At 40.9% G+C, this 25,464-nt stretch overlaps 1 protein-coding gene across 2 annotated transcripts in view; it reads left to right on the top strand.

Annotated features, from left to right (window-relative positions):
- Positions 1-10,576: 10,576 nt before the first annotated feature.
- znf423 (zinc finger protein 423) overlaps positions 10,577-25,464 on the top strand; it is a 499,271-nt gene continuing 484,383 nt past the window's right edge. The window contains exon 1 of one of the 2 annotated variants that reach the window (XM_062961910.1): positions 10,577-11,794. In XM_062961910.1, the coding sequence (XP_062817980.1) occupies positions 11,755-11,794 (40 nt within the window). In that variant the 5' untranslated portion in view covers positions 10,577-11,754. The remainder of the gene's footprint in view (positions 11,795-25,464) is intronic. The other variant, XM_062961911.1, reaches the window with a different exon arrangement.

Raw genomic sequence — 25,464 nt, 5'->3', positions numbered from 1 at the left:
TAATAATAATATTTATAGTAATATAAATAATGATATTTACTTTGGAACCCTAAGCTGGGTCTGGGAGAGGAGTGCCTTCCCATTACATTGGATGTGTACCAGTGGGTGTTAATAACAACAACAACAACAACAACAACACCACTCTGGGGAAGACCAAAACATTTTAATGCCCTTAGTTTGTGGTGATTTTCACCCGTCTAGCCCAAAAACCGAGCTGGGGGGGGGGGGGGGTTGAGCCTTGGAAACCCTCCCATTGCAGCCAATGGTCCAAAAATTTTTGCGGTTTTTTGTAAGCCAGGTGAAAATTCTTTTCATATAGGCGCTCCATTTTTGTTAGCGAGAACAAATATAAAACTGATACAAAGCTAATGAAACTATACAAAACGAACAGCAATTCCGTACAAAAGCACAACACTACTTTCCATCTCCAAAGTAATTGCCCATCGTTGCTCAAGATGCCCCTAACCCAATATAGAAACTGCAAAATTAATATTTATGCAGATGAAGGTATCTACAATGCTATCTCATTCCAGGCAAATCTCTCTTTTTCTTCTTCTTGAGTTTTTTCGTTGCTGTGTTATTTCCCCCCGTCGCTGCCAGCCCCAGTTTGCATCCAATGTTCTTAACTTAATTGTATTTGACTGTTTAAGCTGCCTTGAGAACGTTGATATGAAAAAGATGGCACCGAAATTAAAGCAAGCACACAGTCAATAAAACCGTATAGGCTGCCCTGAGAATATTGGCATGGAAAGGTAGTTCTGAAATGAAAGAGAGCTCGCCATCGGTGAAAGCACGGCGAGGAAACAACTGAGCATTTCAAAGGATGCAGAGATTCCAATAGTGCTTAATCTTTTCCAACGCACTTCTTGCCAAGGTGGTGTGTTTTTATTAAAACTCTCATAAATGAAGATATAAGACACCGGAGAGGCAGAGAAATGGGTTGAAAACAAAAGTGTTTTATTAAACTACTTCCATGGATCTGCTCCCATGCTGTGAGAGGCTAACCCTTGGATATTACACCAGACCCATGGCTTTGCAACTGGATCATTACGGGCAGATGTTTCGACACTAACTTCCAAGGGCACGCAAGACTTTCCTGCTGTAGATATTTTTGGAAGCACTTTTGCAGGACCATATTGTCTTACTGCCCTTGTTTGCATGTATCCGCTTTCATTGAGGAACATTTAAAATGTGCTTAAAAATACAGTTTTAGAGGATGGAACAAATAATCATAATGATATCGCCTCTGTTCAATGGCCATGCTTTAATTCTGTGAAGCTGTGTTTTAGAGTTGATATATTAATCTTTTTTTTGGATACATTTTTATTCAAGTTTCTCAAGTGTGTTACATAATTAAAAATATATAGGAAAGTGGGTATGGAATGGAAAATACAGTGAAGGATAATTTTGTCAGAGTATTAGCAGCGCAGCAGTAGTTGGATAGAATTAATGGAACGAAGAGACATCAGAGACGATAGTAAAACTATATACAAAGTTTTACTGAAAGCAGTAATAAAGACAAATAGACTTGCAGACAAACACAGGACTTGACTTCTCAGCAGACAGCAGAACAGAACAGAACTGATGCAATCAGTAATGCATACACACTTGTGTCTGGACACTCCCCAGTTCCAGCCACACATCAAGGTCATTACAGCTTCTTAGCAATTAACTCTTTCCAGACTATAGTACACTCTGGATGATGCAATCAGTATGCAATACATGCAAGACACAAATTGCATTTAAACACTACCAATACACAAATCCTACATTAACAATTCCCCCTCTTTAAATGTAATTTTGTCTTCTTAAATATATACAACACCTAAGCACATATGAATCAACTTATTGTACATTCATTACATCTCATGGTTTTTTTATACTGAATGTCTTATAACACTTTTCTTTAAACTAGGCAATCACATACAATCTTTATATAGTTGTGTCATCCTCTGTTGTCTGATTTCTTTTGTTTCCTGATTACCTATCTTGAATTCTCTCTTCGGGTTCTCCTTTTTGTCTTTTAGTCCTTTGCTTTCTTTTTATATTCTTCATACATCTTCCAGTCTGTCATTCTTAATGATTTTCCTCTGTTTACTTTCATTAAGTAAGTTAGTCCATCCATATTGTAAATTTCATCCAATTTATCTAACCAGAGTTCTTTTTCTTTCTTTTTTTGGAATATCTTCTGATTTCCATAATCTAGCAAAGGATATTCTTGCTGTGGTAGGTATATACGTAAAAATTGTTAATGTGGGATTTGTGTATAGATAGTGTTTAAATGAAATTTGTGTCTTTCCAGTATTGCATACTGATTGCATCATCCAGAGTGTACTATAGTCTGTAAAGAGTTAATTACTGAGACGCTGTGGTGACCTTGATGTGTGGCTGGAACTGGGGAGTGTCCAGACACAAGTGTTTGTGCATTACTGATTACATCAGTTCAGTTGAGTTCAGTTCTGTTCTGCTGTCTGTTGAGAAGTCAAGTTCTGTGGCCACTGTCTTCAAGTCTGTTTGTCTTTATTACTGCTTTCAGTAAAACTTGTATATAGTTTTACCATCGTCTCTGATGTCTCTTCGTGCTACGTTCCTCTGACTCCATCCAACTGCTGCTGCGCTGCTATTACTCTGACATTGTGGTTAAAGTTTGTTATACTCTGTGTTAGTCCAAGAAGAAAAAATTCTGGTTTTAGTGGGAAAGTTTTTTCCAATATATTTTGGGCTTCTTCATGTATAATCTTCCAGTATTTTATTGTTTCTGAGCAAGACCACCAAGTGTGGAAGCAAGTCCCTTCTGATATATTAATCTGTTGTGACTGTTATGTATTTTATATTGATGTATTTTATACTGTGTATTTTATACCACTGTATTTTATTGTATGTTGTTGGACTTGGTCCCCATGTGAGCCACCCCAAGTCCCCTCGGTGAGATGGGGCAGGACACAAAAATAAAGTTATTATTATTGACACAGCAAATGAGATCTATATGCTGGATTTCTTATCACAAAATCATTGGAACACACATTTAAGGTATCACAAAATCACAAGTCGAACACTTCCCAAGTGTTTAGGACTGTGTGATTTATTATTATTATTATTATTATTATTATTATTATTATTATTATTATTATTATTATAATATTATGACACAGCAAACAAGATAGATATGCTGGATTTCGTATCACAAAATCACAAGTCTAACACTTCCCAAGTGTCTAGGACTGTGTGATGTATTTTCGGATGATGCGCGCAGATCCCAGCAGGGTGGCCTTTTGCAGCTGGCAGATCGTAATTTTGTCAATGTCTATTGTTTCCAAATGCCGGCTGAGATCTTTTGGCACGGCACCCAATGTGCCCATCACCACCGGGACCACCTGCACTGGTTTCTGCCAGAGTCTTTGAAGTTCAATCTTGAGGTCCTGAGAGCGGCTAAGTTTTTCCTGCTGTTTTTCGTCAATGCGACTGTCACCTGGGATGGCAACATCAATGATCCAAACCTTTTTCTTTTCCACAACTGTGATGTCTGGTGTGCTGTGTTCCAGAACTTTGTCAGTCTGGATTCGGAAGTCCCACAGTATCTTTGCGTGTTCATTTTCCAATACTTTTGCAGGTTTGTGATCCCACCAGTTCTTTGCTGCTGGGAGGTGGTACTTGAGGCATAAGTTCTAATGAATCATTTGGGCCACATAGTTGTGCCTCTGTTTGTAGTCTGTCTGTGCAATTTTCTTACAGCAGCTGAGGATATGATCAATGGTTTCATCGGTTTCCTTGCACAGTCTGCATTTTGGGTCACAGCTGATTTTTCGATCTTGGCCTGAATTGCCTTTGTCCTGATGTCTTGCTCCTGGGCTGCAAGGATCAGGCCTTCTGTCTCCTTCTTCAGGGTCCCATTCGTGAGCCAGAGCCAGGTCTTCTCCTTATCAGCTTTTCCTTCAATTTTGTCAAGGAACTTTCCATGCAATGTTTTGTTGTGCCAGCTGTCAGCTCTAGTTTGTAGTGCGGCTTTCTTGTACTGATTCTTTGTCTGTTGTGCTTTGAGGAGTTTCTGATTTTTGACTTCAATCAAAGCAGGTTCTTCACTTTGCTTTACATATTCTGCCAGGGCATGTTCTTCTTCTTTGACTGCTTGTTTTACTTGTAAGAGTCCTCTGCCCCCTGATGATGATGATGATGATGATGATTGTTATTATCATCACTAGTGAGGTCATGGGGTTGTGTGTTGACAGGATTATAACCAAAGCAAGATAATCTAGAACAGTTTTTCTCAACCTGGGGGTCAGGACCCTGGGGGGGGGATCACAAAAGGGGTTTCAGAGTTGCCACCAAAGACCATCAGAAAACACAAATTTCTGATGGTTTCAGAAACCCAAATCCCTCCTGTATTTTCTGTTCGTCATGGGAATTCTGTGTGCGAGTTTTGGCCCAATTGTATAGTTGGTGAGGTTCAAGGAGTTCTTTGATTGTAGGTGAACCATAAATCCCAGCAACTACAACTCCCAAATGTCTATTTTCCCCAAATTCCACCAGTGTGCCAATTTGGGCATATTGAGTATTCGTGCCAGGTTTGGTCCAGATCTGTCATTGTTTGGTTTGGTGCCAAAACATTCTTTATTTTCTATCCCAAAATTCATGGATGCCCAAGTCCCATCAGAAACAATGTCACAGTAAAATGGTGTCTCTTATATAAAATGACAAAACCAAGGTTTGTTTTTTAGAATTAAAAATGCATTTATATGCCATAGACGTCAGAAGTGACTTGAGAACATACTGCAAGTAACTTCTGGTGTGAAAAAATTCGTCGTCTACAGAGACATTGCCCAGAGGATGCCTGGATGTGTTACCATCCTGCTGGGAGACTGCTCTCATGTCCCTGCAAGCTAGAGCTGACAGATGGGAGCTCACCTCATCTCACGGATTTGAAACAGCAACCTTTATAGATGGTTGAATCTATGGATGCAGGATCCCATGGGGTCAGACAGCTGGCCTTATACTGAAGTTGAACATAGCTGCGTTTAGGGATCCTAGTTATTCAGAAGATATGTATTATTGATACCTTTATTACAGCATCCAAATAATTCAAAAATATAATATATTATATTTTGAATATAATATATATATTCAAGCCCTCAGTGGCACAGTAGGTTAAACCGCAAAGCTCCTGAACTTGCTGACTGAAAGGTTGGCAGTTCAAATCCAAGGAGCAGGATGAGCTCCCGCTGTTAGCCTCAGCTTCTGCCAACCTAGCAGTTCAAAAACATGCAAATGTGAGTAGATCAATACGTACAGCTCCGCCAGGAAGATAACAGCACTCCATGCAATCATGCCAGCTACATGACCTTGGAGGTGTCTACAGACAATGCTGGCTCTTCAGTTTAGAAATTGAGATGAGCACCAACCCCCAGAATAGGATACGATTAGACTTAATATCTGGGGAAAACCTTTTATATATACTATACAACCTTTTGAAGGTATGGTCACGATATCCATTTTGGAATTTATCCTGTTTTGCTGCATGGCTGACATAGCTACCTCTGAACAATCTTCCTTTCTTGTAATTGAAAGATGTAATAGGTCATTAAATTGTGCTTCCAACCCTGCCTTTAAAAGATTGAAGAAATATTTGTTTTTGCCACAAGAGGATAATGGAATTTATCTCTGAGGAATATAGGTGGCTGGGTTCTCTGTATTTTCCGTGGTTTTAAATCACCCTGCATAACTAGTAGTGGAGGGAATTGATTTTCCTTTCTCTGTCTTTCAGATTGAACTTATTGAAAAGTGTAACTTTTTGTGGTTGTGCCATAAACTACGCGCAGTCTGGGAGGAAGAGCCTTTCCTTGACAGAAACGGAAAGGAAGCAAAATCATAGACTTCACTGGTAAGTTTATAAATTAATTTATTTGCTCCATAAAGTGCCTGGAATGTCTGATCAAGGAGAATATAGTTCAACTTTTATTGAAAGTACCTTAAACCAATTTTCCATTTGAATTTGCATGCTTTGAGGTCTAAAAACTGAGCATAATTGCTCTTGGCATTTGCTGAGAATCGTGACCGATATGGAGCAAGGATACCGAGATGTTTCTGTCTCTTGGATTCCCAAAGAAATTGATTTTTTCATGTCATAAATCAATCATATTCATTGTTTTGCTTCTGATCTTTGAGATGTTGGGGTTCCAGGGTTGTCATTTTCTCTATCAACTCCTCTAACTGTGCCTTTAACTGCTGTGTCATCTGTACGCAACTGATAAGATTTGCCTCCAATGCAGTGTTGTTTTTCCACCTGTTGTTTCTCTGAAGCTCATGCCGCTTCTTAAAGCAGCAAAACAAGCCATGGCACGTTTGCTAGTGACTGGGCAACCTTATGAGGGCTTTGCAGTTGCTTGTCGACCATATAATTTTCACCATTTCGCCATGTTGAATGCCATCTTTATAGAGAATTCACATTTTCAGATGCAGACGGCGTGGCATTGGAAGCAGACCCAAGACCATAAAGCCTTGACTAATATTAAACCAATAATTGCTCAAATATGGCTAGCATACTGTTAGTGATGTCTGCATGTGTCTTGATACATATACAAGGTGAATTAGTAGTTAAAATACATAAGCATATAAGACTATGACAACATAAATGTACACAACACTTTCTTTTTTGGGATGCTGAGCCTGTGTTTTTGTGAAGGAAGGCTTCACTATAACCCCAATGTAGCTGTAGATTGAAAGGCAGAGAAGAAAGAGAATGAGCTTCTCCAGATTTGAGAGCATTGAAGGGATGGACAGACAGAGAAGAAGTGGGAAGAGCTTTTCCTCTCTTTGTCCAGCAGCAAAAGTGACTCCTAGTTTAGGAGTCAATATCTGGTGCTCAGCCTCAGAATAACCCAAAGATGGACAAGCAGAGAAGAAAGTGGGAAGAGCTTTTTCTTCCTCTTCTTTCTCCAGCACCAAAGGCAACTTTTGGTTTGGGAGCATTTTACAGATGTTCAGCCTGTGTTTTTGTGAAGGGAAGAAGAGCTTTTCCCTCTCTCCAGCAGCAAAAGTGACTCTTGTTTTGAGGACATTTTGGAGATGCTAAGCCTGTGTTTTTGTAAAGAAATGCTTCACAACAACATTGACAGAGAGAGAAGAAATGAGAAGAGCTTTCTCTCTCTTTCCAGCAGCAAAAGCAACTCTTTTTTGTGAGCATTCTGGAGATGCTCAGCTTCTGTTTATGTGGAGGCTTCCCAACAACATTGACAGAGAGAGAGGTAGAAGAGCTTTTCCTGTTTTTCTCCAAAAGCAAAGGCAGCTTTTGGTTTGGGACCATTTTGGAGATGCTTGTGCCTGTGTTTTTGTGAAGGAAGGCTTCACAATGAAATGGACACAGAGAGAAGAAGTCAGAAAAGCTTTTCCTCTTTTTCAGCAGGAAAAGCGACTCCTGTTTTGGGTGCATGCTCTTCTTTCTCCATCAGCAGAGGCGACTTTTAGTTTGGGAGCATTCTGGAGATGCTTGTGCCTGTGTTTCTGCGAAGGGAGGCTTCACAACAACATTGACAGAGAGAGAAATGGGAAGAGCTTTCCCTCTCTTTCCAGGAGCAAAAGCGACTCTTGTTTTGGGAGCAGAGAAGGGACACTGAGCCTCAGAATAATCCAGAGATGGATAGGCAGAGAAGAAATAGAAGAGCTTTGACTCTCTTTCTCCAACAGCAAAAGCAACTCTTGTTTTGGGAGCAGTCTGGAGATGCTCAGGTTGTATTTTTGTGAAGGGAGGCTTCACAACAACATTGATAGAGAGAAATCAGAAAAGCTTTCCCTCACTTTCAGAAGCAAAAGCAACTCTTGTTTTGGGGAGCATTCTGGAGATGCCTAGCCTGTGTTTTTGTGAAGGAAGGTTTCACAACATTGACAGAGGTGACTTTTGGTTTGGGATCATTCTGGAGATGCCCAGCCTGTGTTTTTGCGAAGGGAGGCTTCACAATAAAAGGGGCACAGAGAGAAGAAGTCGGAAAAGCTTTTCCTCTCTTTCAGCAGCAAAAGCGACTCATGTTTTGGGAGCATCTTCTTCTTTCTCCAACAGCAAGCGACTTTTGGTTTGGGAGCATTTTGGAGATGCTTCACAATAAAATGGACACAGAGAGAAGTCGGAAAAGCTTTTCCTGTCTTTCAGCAGCAAAAGCGACTATTGTTTTGGAAGCATCCTCTTCTTTCTCCAACAGCAGAGGCAACTTTTGGTTTGAGAGCATTCTGGAGATGCTCAGCCCATGTTTTTCTGAAGGAAGGCTTCACAATAGCATTGCCAGAGAGAGAAGTAGAATAGCTTTGACTTCTCTTTCTCCAACATCAAAGGCGACTTTTGGTTTGGGCGCATTTTGGAGATGGTTGTGCCTGTGTTTTAGTGAAGGAAGGCTTCACAACAACATTGACAGAGAGAGAAGTGGGAAGAGCTTTCCCTCTCTTTCCAGCAGCAAAAGTGACTCTTGTTTTGGGAGCAGAGAAGGGGACACTAAGCCTCAGAATAATCCAGAGACGGACAGGCAGAGAAGAAATAGAAGAGCTTTGACTCTCTTTCTCTAGCAGCATTGGTTTGGGCACATTTTGGAGATGATTGTGCCTGTGTTTCTGTGAAGGAAGGCTTCATAATAAAAGGGAGAGAGAGAGAATAAGCTTTTCCTCTCTTTCAGCAGCAAAAGTGACTCTTGTTTTGGGAGCATTTTGGAGATGGTTGTGCCTGTGTTTTTGTGAAGAAAGGCTTTCCAACAACATTGACAGAGAAGTCGAAGAGCTTTGCCTTCTCTTTTTCCAGCAGCAGAGGCGACTTTTGGTTTGGGCGCATTTTGGAGATGCTTGTGCCTGTGTTTTGGTGAAGGAAGGCTTCACAACAACATTGACAGAGAGAGAAGTAGAAGAGCTTTGCCTTTCTTTCTCCAGCAGCAAAAGCTACTTTTGGTTTGGGAGCATTTTGGAAATGCTTCCCAATGAAATGGACAAAGTGAGAGAAGAAGTCAGAAAACATTTCCTCTTTTTCAGCAGGAAAAGCGACTCCTGTTTTGGGAGCATCCTCTTCTTTCTCCAATAGCAAAGGCGACTTTTGGAGATGCTTCACAATAAAATGGACACAGAGCAAAAGCGACTCTTGTTTTGGGAGCATTTTGGGGATGCTTATGCCTGTGTTTTTGTGAAGGAAGCTTCACAACAACATTGATAGAGAGAGAAGAAGTCGGAAAAGCTTTTTCTCTCTTTCAGCAGCAAAAGTGACTCTTGTTTTGGGTGCTTCCTCTTCTTTCTCCAGCAGGAGAGGCGACTCTTGTTTTGGGAGCATTTTGGAGATGCTTGTGCCTGTGTTTTGGTGAAGGAAGGTTTCACAACAACATTGACAGAGGCGACTTTTGGTTTGGGCGCATTTTGGAGATCCTTGTGCCTGTGCTTTTAAAAGGGACAGAGAGGGAATAAGTTGGAAAAGCTTTTCCTCTCTTTCAGCAGCAAAATCGACTCATGTTTTGAGCGCATCCTCTTCTTTCTCCAGCAGCAGAGACGACTCTTGTTTTGGGAGCATTCTGGAGATGCTGTGCCTGTGTTTTGGTGAAGGGAGGCTTCACAACAACATTGGATAGAGAGAGAAGAAGTCAGAAAAGCTTTTCCTCTTTTTCAGCAGCAAAAGCGACTCTTGTTTTGGGCGCATTCTCTTCTTTCTCCTGCAGCAGAGGCGACTTTTGGTTTGGGCACATTTTGGAGATGGTTATGCCTGTGTTTCTGCGAAGGAAGGCTTCATAATAAAAGGGACAGAGAGAGAATAAGCTTTTCCTCTCTTTCAGCAGCAAAAATGACTCTTGTTTTGGGTGCATCCTCTTCTTTCTCTAGCAGCAGAGGCGACTTTTGTTTTGGGCGCATTTTGGAGATGCTTGTGCCTGTGTTTTTAAAAGGGACAGAGAGGGAATAAGTCAGAAAAGCTTGTCCTCTCTTTCAGAAGCAAAAGCGACTCTTGTTTTGGGAGCATCCTCTTCTTTCTCCAGTAGCAGAGGCGACTTTTGGTTTGGGCGCATTTTGGAGATGCTTGTGACTGTGTTTCTGTGAAGGAAGGCTTCATAATAAAAGGGACAGAGAGAGAATAAGCTTTTCCACTCTTTCAGCAGCAAAAGCGACTCATGTTTTGGGAGCATCCTCTTCTTTCTCCAGTAGCAGAGGCGACTTTTGGTTTGGGCGCATTTTGGAGATGCTTGTGACTGTGTTTCTGTGAAGGAAGGCTTCATAATAAAAGGGACAGAGAGAGAATAAGCTTTTCCACTCTTTCAGCAGCAAAAGCGACTGTGTTTCTGTGAAGGAAGGCTTCATAATAAAAGGGACAGAGAGAGAATAAGCTTTTCCACTCTTTCAGCAGCAAAAGCGACTCATGTTTTGGGAGCATCCTCTTCTTTCTCCAGCAGCAGAGGCGACTTTTGGTTTGGGCGCATTTTGGAGATGCTTGTGCCTGTGTTTCTGCGAAGGGAGGCTTCACAACAAAAGGGCCAGGGAAGGAGGAGGAAGAAGAGCTGGAAGAGCGTGTGTTTCCCTCTCTGCCTCCAGCACAAGCAGTAGCATCATCATCATCATCATCATCCAGGGCGAGGAGTGACTCCTGCGCGGCTTTGCTCGTGCGCTCCTCTCTCTTCCTCCCTCCTCCTCTCTCTCTCTCTCTCTCTCCATCTTGGCGTGGCGACTCCAATCCGGAGCCGGGCTCCTCCTCCTCCTGTTTCTGCTTCTCCTGGGCGTCCTGTCCGCGTTTTGCCTCCGACCCGAGCTGTATTTCCCGGGCTGTCCATGGCTCGGTGCTGTTGGCTCTCTTCTCCGTCTGATCAGCCCAGGCTGCGCGGGGCTCCCTACGGGATCAGAGCGCTCCCCCGCCGGGACTCCACTCCTCACATCCTCCTGCTGGGACTCCGCTACATTTCCAGCCAAGCCTGGCTTTATTATGTGTGTCTGCACTGCAGCCCCAGCAGCAGCAGCAGCAGCATTGAGAGCAGGCGGAGGAGGAGGAGGAGGAGGAGGAAAGAGCGCCAGGACAAAGGCAAGAGAGGGAGGCTGGCGAGGGAGGAAGAGAAGGCAGAGCCGGGGAGAAGGAGGAGAAGAAGGAGAAGGAGGAGGAGGAGGAAGCCATGAAGGCGCCCGGATCGGGGCCCTTTGCCTGACCCATGGACCCAAGGCGGAGGAAGAAGAAGAAGAAGAAGCAGAAGCAGCTCTAGCCGCCCAAAAGAGAGCCAAGAAAGGGAGCCAAGGAGGAGCAGAAGACACTTAACCCAACCAGCAATTCCTACTGACAGTGGTCTTTTTTTTTTTGGACAAGCATCCTCGCCAAAGGCTTCCTTGAGGGAAACTTTTCCTCCCCCGAAGACAAGGAATTGAAAGAATTGGGGAGAAAAATCCCTCCATCCAAACACTCTCGCCTTTGGACAATATTGTCTCTCTCTCTACTCGCTCTCCCAGCTCTTTGCACAAGGAGCCTCGTTGTCTTCCAAACCGGAGGCTTGTGGAAAGGAAAGGGACACAAACACACACACACTCACTCACACACACACAACAAGAGGGGGCTCCGAAGTTGCCGCATTGCAACAGGCCAAGTGGGCAGCGACCCACAAGGATCGAGCCGCTCGTCCTCGCCGCCGCCGGAGAAAGTTTCCAAGTGGGAGAAGGAGGAGGAGGAAGGAAGGAAGGAAGGAAGGAAGAAGAGAGGAAAGGAGGAGGAGGAAGAGGGGAGGAAGGAGGAGGGGGGGGGGAAGGAAGCAAGAAGAGAGGCCGGGATCGGAGCTGGAGATGTCCAGAAGGAAGCAAGCCAAGCCGCGCTCGGTGAAAGGTAAGCCAACGCGACTCTCCTCTTCCTCCTCCTCCTCTCTTCCTCTTCTCTCTCTCTCTGCTTCTCTCTCTCTTTCTTTTCCGCGCGTGACCAATCAGGGCCGGGGCCAAGCTTGGCGGGGATTGCGAGTTTGCCTCTCCATCCCTCTTTCGCTCCCTCCCTCCTTCCTTCTCTTCTTCCTTCCTTCCTTCCTTCCTTCCTTCCTTCCTTCCTTCCTTCCTTCCTTCCTTCCTTCTATCCTTCCCTTCTTTCTTTTCCCCTCCGTCCTTCTATCCTTTTTTCTTTCCTTCTCTTTCCTTCTTCACTTCCTTCCTTCCTTTTACCCTTCTTTCTTCTTTCCTTCCTTCTCTCTATCTCCCCTTCCTTCTGTCCTTCTTTCCTTTTTTTCTCTCCTTCTTTCTATTCTTCCTTCTCTCATTCCTTCTTTTCCTCCTTCCTTCTCTCCTTCCTTCCCCGCTTCCTTCCTTCTGTCCTTCCTTCTCACCATCCTTTCTTCCTTCATTTATTCTTCTTTTATGCTTCTATTCCTTCTTCCCTTCTTTCGTCCCTTCCTTCCTTCTATCCTTTCTTCCCTTCTATCCTTCCTTCTACCCTTCCTCCTTTCTTTCCTTCTCTCCTTCCTTCTCACCATCCTTTCTTCCTTCATTTATTTTTCTTTTATGCTTCTATTCTTCCTTCCCTTCCTTCCTTCTGTCCTTTCTTCTTTCTTTCCTTCTCCCCTTCCTTCTATCCTTCTTTCCTTCTTTCTCTCCTTCTTTCTATTCTTCCTTCTCTCATTCCTTCTTGCCTTCCTTCCTTCCTTCCATCCATCCTTCTTTCTTACCTTCCTTCTATCCTTCTCTCTTCTTTCGTTCCTTCTCTCTTTCTCCCCTTCCTTCTATCCTTCTTTCCTTCTTTCTATTCTTCCTTCTCTCATTCCTTCCTTCCTTCCATCCTTTTCCTTCCTTCTATCCTTCTCTCTTCTTTCTTTCCTTATCTCTTTCTCCCCTTCCTTCTTCATTCCTTCTCTCGTTTCCTTCCGTCCTTCTATCCTTCTTTCTTTCCTTCTCCTTCCTTCCCTTCTTTCTTCCTTCCTTCCTTCAAATCATAGAATTCTAGAGTTGGATGAGACCTCGTGGGCCATCCAGTCCAACCCCCTGCCAAGAGGCAGGAAAAATCGCATTCAAAAGCACCCCCAATAGATGGCCATCTAACCTCCTTCCTTCCTTTCCACCTTCCTTTCCTTCTTCTTTCCTTTTCTCCTTCCTTCCTTCCTTCCTTCCTTCCTTCCTTCCTTCCTTCCTTCCTTCCTTCCCTTCTTCTTTCCTTCCTTCCTTCCTTCCTCCCTCCTTTTCTCCGGCCTTCTCCTTTCTCCCCAGGATCTGGATTTCTCTCTCTCTCTCCTCCTTGTGCCTTTCTCTTTTCTTCCTCTCTTTCCTTTCATGCTTGCAAGAAAATACATACAATGTCTGCTCTCCTCCCCAAATGTATATACTTTTGAACAGTAATTAATTGGAAAGCTAAGGAAATGCATTGATGTTGCAGGACGGATGCATGGATGATCTTGATTTGCTATAAGATACACTGTATATACAATTTTCAAACCGAGAATTATCAGAAGGTGAAAATAAGCACATCTATACTGAAGCATAAGCACATGGTTGGTCCGAGGATGCAGTACAAGGTCTAGTGTTCCCTCCCATAGTAATGACTATGAGAATTAACTGAAGGCTCAGTAAATGCATTAATTCTGAAAAATACATGCATGGTTTGTCTTGAGTTGTGATAAAAGAGATACAGCGTCCTCTCCAAAAACTGTATACACCTTTCAACAGGGAATAGTATTCAATGGGATTATCTGAATGTCCAGGAAATGGGAAGAATAGATGTTATGATGTCGCAGGCTTTCACGGCCAGAATCATTGGGTTGCTGTGAGTTTTCCGGGCTGTATGGCCATGTTCCAGAAGCAGGACGCCTGCCATAGATGTGGGCGAAACGTCAGGAGAGAATGCTTCTGGAACGTGGCCATACAGCCCGGAAAACGCACAGCAACCCATAGGTGTTATCGTCATAATTTGATTAGAATGACAAATGTTATTACTGGGAGTTTTCCGGGCTGTATGGCCATGTTCCAGAAACAGGACGCCTGCCATAGATGTGGGCAAAAAAGTCAGGAGAGAATGCTTCTGGAACATGGCCATACAGCCTGGAAAATGCACAGCAACCCATAGATATTATCGTCATAATTTGATTAGAATGACAAATGTTATTACTGGGAGTTTTCCGGGCTGTATAGCCATGTTCCAGAAGCAGGACACCTGCCATAGATGTGGGTGAAACATCAGGAGAGAATGCTTCTGGAACATGGCCATACAGCCAGAAAACTCACAGCACCCCATAGGTGTTATCATCATAATTTGATTAGAATGACAAATACTAATCACTGCGTTGCTGTGAGTTTTCTGGGCTGTATGGCCATGTTCCAGAAACAGGACGCCTGCCATAGATGTGGGCAAAAAAGTCAGGAGAGAATGCTTCTGGAACGTGGCCATATAGCCCAGAAAACGCACAGCAACCCATAGATATTATCGTCATAATTTGATTAGAATGACAAATGCCATCTCAAATGGTGCTCCTTGCACTGCTCGCCGTTTCGGAGCATCACTCCAAGTTGCTGTTGTCATTTTTGCAATATTGCTATTGGAATCTCTCGTCTTGTTAAGAGTGTATACAGCTTTGGGGAGAAGGAAAAATGCCAAATATTCCAGAATGAATAAACTGGGATGTTGTGTATATCATTTTGTATATATGATAACTCTATTTCGCTGGCTCCTAGATCTTCAAGCATTGCAGTGTAGTAAGAGGTAAGAAAGCATGGGAAAGGCCTCTCTGTATGATCATATCATTTGTCAGATATGGTTTATGGGAAGAACACATGCTTTGCCTCCATAAAGTCCTAGGTTTTAGTCCCTTTCATTTCCAAGTTGGGTGTGCTCTATATTGGAGGACGTTTGCCAGTCAGTGCAATTTGTTTGACTCCTTCATCCCATTTACAAGCTTCTCCTACTCATGTGACAGCTTCAAATTCCTTCAAACAATTCGTTGCTGGTCTGAGAGTACTGAGACTTGAGCATTGTATGATAAATTTGGACATATTATTGTCCAAATTAGTTTTGGAAGAGTAAACACCATCAAGGCAGCAGATCTTGGAAGCTCAAGGAGGACCAGCTTTGGTTGGTACTTGAATGGGAGAACGCCAATGAAGGACTATTTCAGAGGAAGGAAGTAGCAGAATAATAATAATAATAATAATAATAATAATAATAATAATAATAATAATAATAATATGGGATCGGCGCGCATCATCCGAAAATACATCACATAGTCCTAGACACTTGGGAAGTGTTTGACTTGTGATTTTTTGAAACTAAATCCAGCATATCTACCTTGTTTGCTGTGTCATACAATAAAATAATAATAATTTATATCCTGTTCTCTCCGTAAGGAGACTCAGGATCACTCTGTCTCAGAAAACCTTATGATATTCATTTGGTTGCCATAAGTTGAAGGTAAACACACACACCATTTCCCATTGGCCACAAAATGATGATGGTGGTGTTGGTGAAGATTGTGCTTCACTTGTAAGGCATGAAAGGGCACATTTCTTCCTTGCCAAAGGCCACATGGAGACCATAGTGAAGAGAGGAAAATGGAGGCGGTGTAACTTACACATAGTTGTAAGTATATCAGGATTTTGTGTGTGTGTATACCTACAAGTCGCTTGTAGCAGAATAATAATAATAATAAAAATAAAAATAATAAAAACTGCATTAATACTGAAAAAATACATGCATGGTTTGTCTTGAGTTGCGATAAAAGAAACCAGAAACCAGTGCAGGTGGTCCCGGTGGTGATGGGCACACTGGGTGCCGTGCCAAAAGATCTCAGCCGGCATTTGGAAACCATAGACATTGACAAAATTACGATCTGCCAACTGCAAAAGGCCACCCTACTGGGATCTGCACGCATCATCCGAAAATACATCGCACAGTCCTAGGCACTTGGGAAGTGTTCGACTTGTGATTTTGTGATACGAAATCCAGCATGTCTATCTTGTTTGCTGGGTCATACAATAATAATAATAATAATAATAATAATCCAAAAATACATCGCACAGTCCTAGACACTTGGGAAGTGTTTGACTTGTGATTTTGTGATATGAAATCCAGCATATCTATCTTGTTTGCTGTGTCATACAATAATAATAATAATAATCCAAAAATACATTGCACAGTCCTAGACACTTGGGAAGTGTTCGACTTGTGATTTTGTGATACGAAATCCAGCATATCTATCTTGTTTGCTGGGTCATACAATAAAATAATAATAATAATAATTTATATCCTTGTTGACTTATGGTGACTCCATGGATTTTTTGTAGGCAAGGAATACTCCAAATGGTTTGGGCAGTTCCTTCATTGAAAGTATATCTACAACAACTGTTATTCATTATGGTTTCACACCTGAGCTTATTTGGCCTTATTTAGCTTCCAAGCTCTGATGGGATCTGGTGTGTTTAGGGTGTTTTACTCTTCCATAAAATATTTCAACCAACATAACATTTAGGGCAGGGGTCCTCAAACTTTTTAAGCCGAGGGCCGGTCCACAATCCTTCAGACTGTTGAGGGGCCGGATTATCATGTGAAAAAAAATACAAACAAATTCCGATGCACACTGCATATGTCTTATTTGTAGTGCAAAAACAACAACAACAACAACAACAATGAAAGAACAATGCAATATTTAAAAATAAAAACAATTTTAACCAACATACATTTATCAGGATTTCAATGGGAAGTGTGCTCCTGCTTCTGGCCAATGAGATAGTCAAGTTAGTTAGGGTTGTTGTTGTTGTTGTTGTGGTTGTGTGCCTTCAAGTCATTTCAGACTTTGGGTGAGCCTAAGTCTAAAATTTATTTATTTATTTATTATTTACTGCATTTATTTACTACATTTGTATCACACCCTTTTCACCCCAAAGGGGACTCAGAGGGGCTTACAAATTATATGTACATACAATATATTATATTACAGTAGAGTCTCACTTATCCAACACTCGCTTATCCAACATTCTGGATTATCCAACGCATTTTTGTAGTCAATGTTTTCAATATATCGTGATATTTTGGTGCTAAATTCATAAATACAGTAATTACTACATAGCATTCCTGCGTATTGAACTACTTTTTCTGTCAAATTTGTTGTCTAACATGATGTTTTGGTGCTTAATTTGTAAAATCATAACCTAATTTGATGTTTAATAGGCTTTTCCTTATTGCCTCCTTATTATCCAACATATTCACTTAACCAACATTCTGCCGGCCCGTTTATGTTGGATAAGTGAGACTCTACTGTATTAGCATAGCACAATATTAGCATTATATTACTATATTGAACTATACCACTATACTGTAATATTATTAGTAATATTATATGTAATATAGAATATATAATTAATATTATTATATGGTATTATTATTATTAGTGTTATATTGTATTACATTATAATAGTATTATCAATATTATATGTATATACAATATATTATATTATAAAACTGAGGGCAGGGGCCAGGTAAATGACCTTGGAGGGCCGCATCCGACCCCCGGGCCTTAGTTTGGGGACCCCTGGTTTAGGGTATTTTACCCAAATGGGGTATCAGGCTGCATACTGGTTTTGCTCCAAACAGTTATATAATTTTCAGGACCTCTTTTGTCAACTGGTCAAGAGTCTTAACTCTTTCCCATGGACTTTCTGGTTAGACTTGTAGACATCATTGTGACATCTGAGGAGGTTACAATCCATGCATCTCTTTCTTTATAATAGTCCTCTAGACCTTCATAAGGCTTTAAAGGAAGCACCAGGTCTGGTTTGGGCATGTGGTCGCTTGTTTTTTTGAGTATGGATCCACAAAACACCAAACTATACCAAAAGTGCCTTCTGATATTTCCCTTGTGAGCATGTGTAGATGCAGATCCAAGGTGTTGCAGGATATCTTTAGATAAGATATGCCTCCAAAGTAAACTTTCATGCTTTTGTTATGAACCAACTGTGTTCAGATTGTGATGGTTTGCATAACATAAACATATACAGAAGCAAAGCACCAAAAGAATTATACATTGATTTGTCGATGGCTTTCATGGCCAGAATCACCGGGTTGTTGTGTGTTTTCCGGGCTGTATGGCCATGTTCCAGAAGCATTCTCTCCTGACATTTCACCCACATATATAGCAGGCATCCTCAGAGGTTGTGAATTACAGTGGAGGCTCACTAATCCAAGCCTCGCTTATCCAAGCCTCTGGATAATCCAAGCCATTTTTGTAGTCAATGTTTTCAATATATTGTGATATTTTGGTGCCAAATTTATTTATTTATTTATTTATTTATTTATTTATTTATTTGCGACATTTATATACCGCCCTTCTCACCCCGAAGGGGACTCAGGGCGGTTTACAAGTATATATACATACAATATATTATATTATACAACTATATTGCAATACAGTAGAGTCTCACTTATCCAACATAAACGGGCCAGCAGAACGTTGGATAAGCGAATATGTTGGATAACAAGGAGAGATTAAGGAGAAGCCTATTAAACATCACATTAGGTTATGATTTTACAAATTAAGTACCAAAACATCATGTTATACAACAAATTGGGTAGAAAAAGTAGTTCAGTATGCAGTAATGCTACGTAGTAATTACTGTATTTACGAATTTAGCACCAAAATATCACGATGTATTGAAAACATTGACTACAAAAATGTGTTGGATAATCCAGAACGTTGGATAAGCGAATGTTGGATAAGTGAGACTCTACTGTATTATTAGTAATATTGCATGTAATATAAATATACAATTATAATAGTGAATTATAATTATTATTACATTGTATTACAACATAATATTATTAATATTAATATTATATATATTCATGTGTGTGTGTGTGTGCGTGTGTATACACACACATATATATATACACAAATTCGTAAATACAGTGATTACAACATAACATTACTGTGTATTGAACTACTTTTCTGCAAAATTTGTTGTATAACATGATGTTTTGGTGCTTAATTTGTAAAATCATAACCTAATTTGATGTTTAATAGGCGTTTCCTTAATCCGTCCTTATTATCCAAGATATTTGCTTATCCAAGCTTCTGGCGGCCCGTTTAGCTTGGATAAGTGAGACTCTACTGTACATACATTGACTTCCTTCGCTGAGATGTCAGTAGGATCTACCTGACACTGTTATAGTTTTGAGGCATAGTTCGATATTTCTCCAATCTTAGTATAAGTTTTCAACCAGGTTGTGTGGATATTTTTAGTGGAGATTTTACTCTGACAATTTTACTCTGGAGTTGTGTGAACAAGAGCTTTGTAAGCTTTGCTGGGATGTGATGCCAAGGTACAATAATTGTTGAGTACAGTAGAGTCTCATTTATCCAAGACTCGCTTATACAAGGTTCTGGATTATCCAAGGCATTTTTGTAGTCAGTGTTTTCAATATATTATGATATTTTGGTGCCAAATTCATAAATACAGTAATTACAACATAACATTACTGCGCATTGAATTACTTTTTCTGTCAAATTTGTTGTATAACATGATGTTTTGATGCTTAATTTGTAAAATTATAACTTAACTAGCTGTGCCCGGCCACGCGTTGCTGTGGCAAAGTGGTGGTGGTATTGGTTAAAAATTGTTGTGTAATTTTTATTTGACGTTATTTGTATTTTTGTATTAATTTTATTGTAAGTTATCTTTTTATTTATTATATTTTATTATTTTCTTGTATTATTTTTAGTTATTTTCTGTTATTATAGTATTTTATTGTATTAATTTTTTAGTGTTTTTAATTATTTTTTAGTGTTTTTTATTATTTTTTATTGGGTTGCTAGGAGACCAAGTGGCCGGAGCTTAGCCTTCTAACTGGCAGAAATTGGATAAAAGCAATTATTCCTCTCCCTCTAATTAGGACTTTATTTTTCTTTTCTTTTTGTTGTATCAACCTAGAGCCGTGGATGATGGGTTGTGTTGTCAAATTTTGAGGTTGGGGGGCCTGTAGTTTTGTTGTTTTGTGGGTCGCCGTGATGCCATCACTCTTTTATATATATAGATAGGCTTTTCCCTAATCCCTCCTTATTATCCAAGATATTCGCTTATCCAAGGTTCTGCCGGCCCGTTTAGCTTGGATAAGCGAGACTCCACTGTATTATTATTTTCTTTGCTGTGCAACATTTCAGATTGTCATTCTGTGCCCAGGAGGCAGATCTTTCCAGTTTATTTCCCACCTTTTCCTTTTATTTCCTCCAAATGCGTTGATAGACTTTGAATAGACTTTGAAGGCAACTGTTTTGGAGATGAGCAAAAAGACTTCTCATAAATCGGCTTCGTCTAGGTGTGGAAAGTTAAGCCTCCCACTTTCCCAAGCCGTACCTTGAAACTGTCTCTCTCCGCAGGAATTTCCAGGCCGTCCTCCCCCCAAAACCCCCCAAGTTACATCCTCCTTCAACAAAAGCGTCCTTATAATAAGCCACGGACCAAGGCAAAGCAGACCTTGCTTCATTACCCCCTAGGGCTGCCTTGTGACATTCTGTTGGCAGCCAACGCTCAATGATTTCGTGTGGGCAGGAGAGTAAAATAACCGTTCGTTTCTTCTTCCCGGATTTTATTCCAGGTTAATGAGGCTTTGTGATGGGGACATGACTTGAACCTTCTCTTGGTCTTGTTTCCAGAAACCTCTCTTCTCTCTCCCACCTTGTTTGCCATCCTCGTGCTTCTATACAATTGCAAAGAATTGCTGCCAAACTTTGAGTTAATAAATGCTTTTGCAAAAAGGGAAAGGTGAGACTGAATCGGACTCGGTCTTTACGGCGAGTCCAAGGCTTTGCTCCTTGTGGCAGCGAAGGTACTCACACTGTCTCCCCTTCCATCATCCATTTTAAGGGCTTGCAAACCTTTGGCAGCGTGAGAGCCAAATCTCCTTCCCTTTCTCTCTCTGGCCACTTGGTATGATAATAATAAGCACCGTGCCGAGGGAGGGGGGATTGTGTTATTATTTCTCTGCAGATTTGTGCGCTCTGTCGCAGCTCCCAAGTAGTCTCGGTATCCCGGCCTCTCCTTCCTTCCTTCCTTGCTCATTTGGAGAAAGGTAGCCTTGCACTCCGGAGTACGGCATTTGCGGCTCTGTTTCTGTAATGGCTGCTGGACTGTGCCACTTTTTTTTTTTTTGCAGACCCTTTTGCAGAATGGAGACCGAAAGGCAGAGAAATGTGGTTATTGTTTTTTGTAACCGGAGTTGATGAATAAGGGAAAGCAAATGAAAGTGTGTGTCTGCGTCTACACACACATTGCAAGACAGATGTATGCACGAGTGATTTGGGAATTTGTGTTAATGGCACATTGCTCCGCTCCCCTTTTCCTCTCCGTCAAAGATGCTCGGATGGCTCAGCATCGTGTGGATATTCTGCTTGTTGGTTTGGAAAGTTGATCTCATTCTCATCCTAATTGCAATGAAGGAGAGGGAGTATAATTGCCTGCGGTCTCCATTTGGTACATATTTTGGGTTTAAAAATATACAGTAGAGTCTCGCTTATCCGACATAAATGGTCTGGCTTATCCGACATAAACGTTCTGGCATATCCAACATAAACAGGCTGGCTTATCCAACATAAACGTTCTGGCATATCCAACATAAACGGACTGGCTTATCCGACATAAACGGTCTGTCTTATCCGACATAAACGGGCTGGCTTTTCCGACATAAACGGGCTGGCTTATCCGACATAAACGGTCTGTCTTATCCAACATAAACGGTCTGTCTTATCCGACATAAACGGGCTGGCTTATCCGACATAAACAGGCTAGCTTATCTGACATTAACTTTCTGGCTTATCCAACCTAAACGGGCTGGCTTATCCGACATAAACGGGCTGGCTTATCCGACATAAACAGGCTAGCTTATCTGACATTAACTTTCTGGCTTATCCGACCTAAACGGGCTGGCTTATCCGACATAAACGGGCTGGCTATCGGATATGCAAAAATGTTGGATAATAAGGAGGGATTGAGGAAATGCTTATTAAACATCAAATTACTTTATTAAAATTACAAATTAAGTACCAAAATATCATGTTTTACAATACATCTGGAAAAAGGGGAACACAGCGGTGAGGGATAGAAAATATGTATAAACATAAAAATAACCGTAGATGCCAAAAGTTAATGAAGAGTAGATTATATTGAATATTATGTGTCTGCTCTTAAACAAACATGTTAAATTATGATACAATAAAAAATGAAACAACAAATCAACAGTAAAAGCAGTTCAATGCTCGGTAACGTAATTATTATATTTACGAATTTAGCACCAAAACATCTCAATGTATTGAAAACATTGACTACTAAAAAACTGACTATAAGTAAAGATAGAATTGCATAAAATGAATGTACAGTAACAATATTGTTAAATCTGTAAAAAGTTCAGTCCTCTGAAGAATTTAAAAATATCTGTGATCCTTGCCTGCCTAGAGAAACAGCTGTGGATCCGGGCAGGAGGCAGGCTGTGTTGGATAATACAGAATGTTGGAATAAGTTGGATAAGCGAGACTACTGTAGTATACAATTTCTGATCTCACACACAGAGGAATGAATAGTGAGGTTGTAGCATTACATGACCTCCAGTCCAGTCCTGGTATATTTCCTTGGAGGGAAGCCCCACTGTTTAGACTGACTTGCTCCATAGTTCTAGTAAATCAAGAAGATGCCAATCACAAATAACAATGGAAGGAACATAGCATTTAGCAACAGGGCTTGACTGTTTTGTATTAGCAACTGATAAAATAAAAGGCATCACGAGAGCACAGTCAACTAGTCAATCAATCAATCAATCAGTTCTTCGGTTCAGATGAAAAGTCGGAGCAATGATACGTGTTGCCCTGCATTATGAACCTAACATAGTTTTATTCCCATCTGCATTATAAAAGGAAGCCTAAGGGTGTGGCCATTAGTGTTGTGCTTTTGTATGGAATTGCTGTTTGTTTTGTGTAGTTTCATTCGTGTCGTCTCATTTTCGTATTTGGTTCCTGCTAACAAAAATGGGCTGCTTATACGACACGAATTTTCTTCTGGCTAACGAAAAACATGAAAATTTTTGTGCCATTGGCAGCAATTGGAGGGCTTCTGAGGCTCATTCCCCCCCTTGGTTTTTGGGCTAGAGGGGTGAAAATCGCCACACACGGAGGACATTTCGATCACTTTTAGCCCACCAACTTTTAAAACGTTTGGATCTTCCCCAGAGTACTATTGATATTAATAATATTATTATTAACACCCATTGGCACACATCAGATGTAATACAGAGGCATTCCTCTCCCAGGCTCAGCCTAGATTCCCAGAGTAGCTATCGTTATAAATATATATATTGATATTATTAACACCCATTGGCACACATCGGATGTAATACAGAGGCATTCCTCTCCTAGATTCAGCTTAGATTCCAAGAGTAGCTATTGTTATATAGATAAATAGATAGGTAGATAGATATAGATATAGATAGATATTATTATTAACACCCATTGGCACACATCAGATATAATGCGGAGGCATTCCTCTCCTCAGCTTAGATTCCAAGAGTAGCTATTGTTAGATACAAAGATAGATAGATAGATAGATATTATTATTAACACCCATTGGCACACATCAGATGTAATGCAGAGGCATTCCTCTCCCAGGCTCAGCTTAGATTCCAAGAGTAGCTATTGTTAGATAGATAGATAGATAGATATTATTATTATTAACACCCATTAGTACACGTCAGATGTAATGTGGAGGCATTCCTCTCCCAGGCTCATCTTAGATTCCAAGAGTAGCTATTGTTAGATACATAGATAGATAGATAGATAGATATTATTATTAACACCCATTGGTACACGTCAGATGTAATGTGGAGGCATTCCTCTCCCAGGCTCAGCTTAGATTCCAAGAGTAGCTATTGTTAGATACATAGATAGATAGATAGATAGATAGATATTATTATTAACACCCATTGGTACACGTCAGATGTAATGTGGAGGCATTCCTCTCCCAGGCTCAGCTTAGATTCCCAGGGTAGCTATGGTTATTAATAGAGTAGGGTCTCACTTATCCAACATAAACAGGTCGGCTGAACATTGGATATGCGAATATGTTGGATAATAAGGAGGGATTAAGGAAAAACCTATTACACATCAAATTAGGTTATGCTTTTACAAATTAAGCACCAAAACATCATGTTTTACAACAAATTTGACAGAAAAAGCAGTTCAATACGCAGTTATGTTATGTTGTAATTACTGTATTTACGAATTTAGCACCAAAATATCACACTATATTGAAAACATTGACTACAAAAATGCGTTGGATAATCCAGAATGTTGGATAAGTGAGACTCTACTGTATATTGATGATATTATTAACACCCATTGGCACACATCAGATATAATGCAGAGGCATTCCTCTCCCAGGCTCAGCATAGATTCCCAGAGTAGCTATTGTGTTTTTTATATATATATATATATATATATATATATATATATATATATATATATATATATATAAACACCCATTAGTACACATCAGCTGTAATGAGAAAGCAGCCCGCTGTCAGTACCTGCTTATTGTTACGGGGCAGAAACGAAAGGAAAACAAAAGCAAGCACGATAACTGTGCGGCTTTCGTTTTCTTGTCACCTCTCGTTTCCTATGAAAATGTCATGATTCGTTTTGTGTAGACGAACGGTCAAAATGAAACGATAAACGGGGGCTGGGCTGTGGCGCAGTTGACTAATAACCAGCTGCTATAAATCACTACTGACCGAGAGGTCATGAGTTCGAAGCCCGGGTCGGGTTAAGCTTTCGACCATTAATAGCCCCGGCTTGCTGTTGACCTATGCAGCCCCGAAAGACAGTTGCACCTGTCAATTAGGGAAATTTAGGGACGCTTTATGCGGGGAGGCTAATTTACAACACCATAAAACTTCCAGCAAAACACGAGGAAAGGAATGCGGAAGTACAGCCACTACTGGAGGGTGAAGCAACAGCTCCCCCTGTGGCCGGAATCGTGAAGCTGGAAAAATGTTAAAAATGCCTCTGAGTCTGTCTAATGTATGTAGTTTGTCTGCTGGCATTGAATGTTTGCCATATATGTGTTCATTGTAATCCGCCCTGAGTCCCCTTCGGGGTGAGAAAGAAGGGCGGAATATAAATACTGTAAATAAATAAATAAATAATAGCACAAAGGAAACGAAGGAAAACTTTTTACGCATATCTCTAGTGGCCACATGGTTTATGGGTTATCCAGATTCTTGCACTCATTCATTGCTGACATTTAGGTGACTGCAATGCATGCTGACCCACACGTGTTGCTGCGATGGGACAACCCTGACTGTTTTGCTGTCTCCTTCCTTGCGATGTCTCATAACGTTCCCAATCCCACTTGGAGTTTAGCCCTGGATTAGCTCTAATCCAGCCACGAGGAAAAGCTGCTGTTTTTCAGGGCAGCCTAAAAAGTGTGTAATCTTTAGCTCAGGGGTCCCCAAACTAAGGCCCGGGGGCCGGATGCGGCCCATCGAAGCTATTTATCCGG

Source organism: Anolis carolinensis, unplaced genomic scaffold (genome assembly GCF_035594765.1).
Source record: "Anolis carolinensis isolate JA03-04 unplaced genomic scaffold, rAnoCar3.1.pri scaffold_9, whole genome shotgun sequence".
NCBI lineage: Eukaryota > Metazoa > Chordata > Lepidosauria > Squamata > Dactyloidae > Anolis > Anolis carolinensis.
This window is presented reverse-complemented; position numbering and strand designations above follow the sequence as displayed.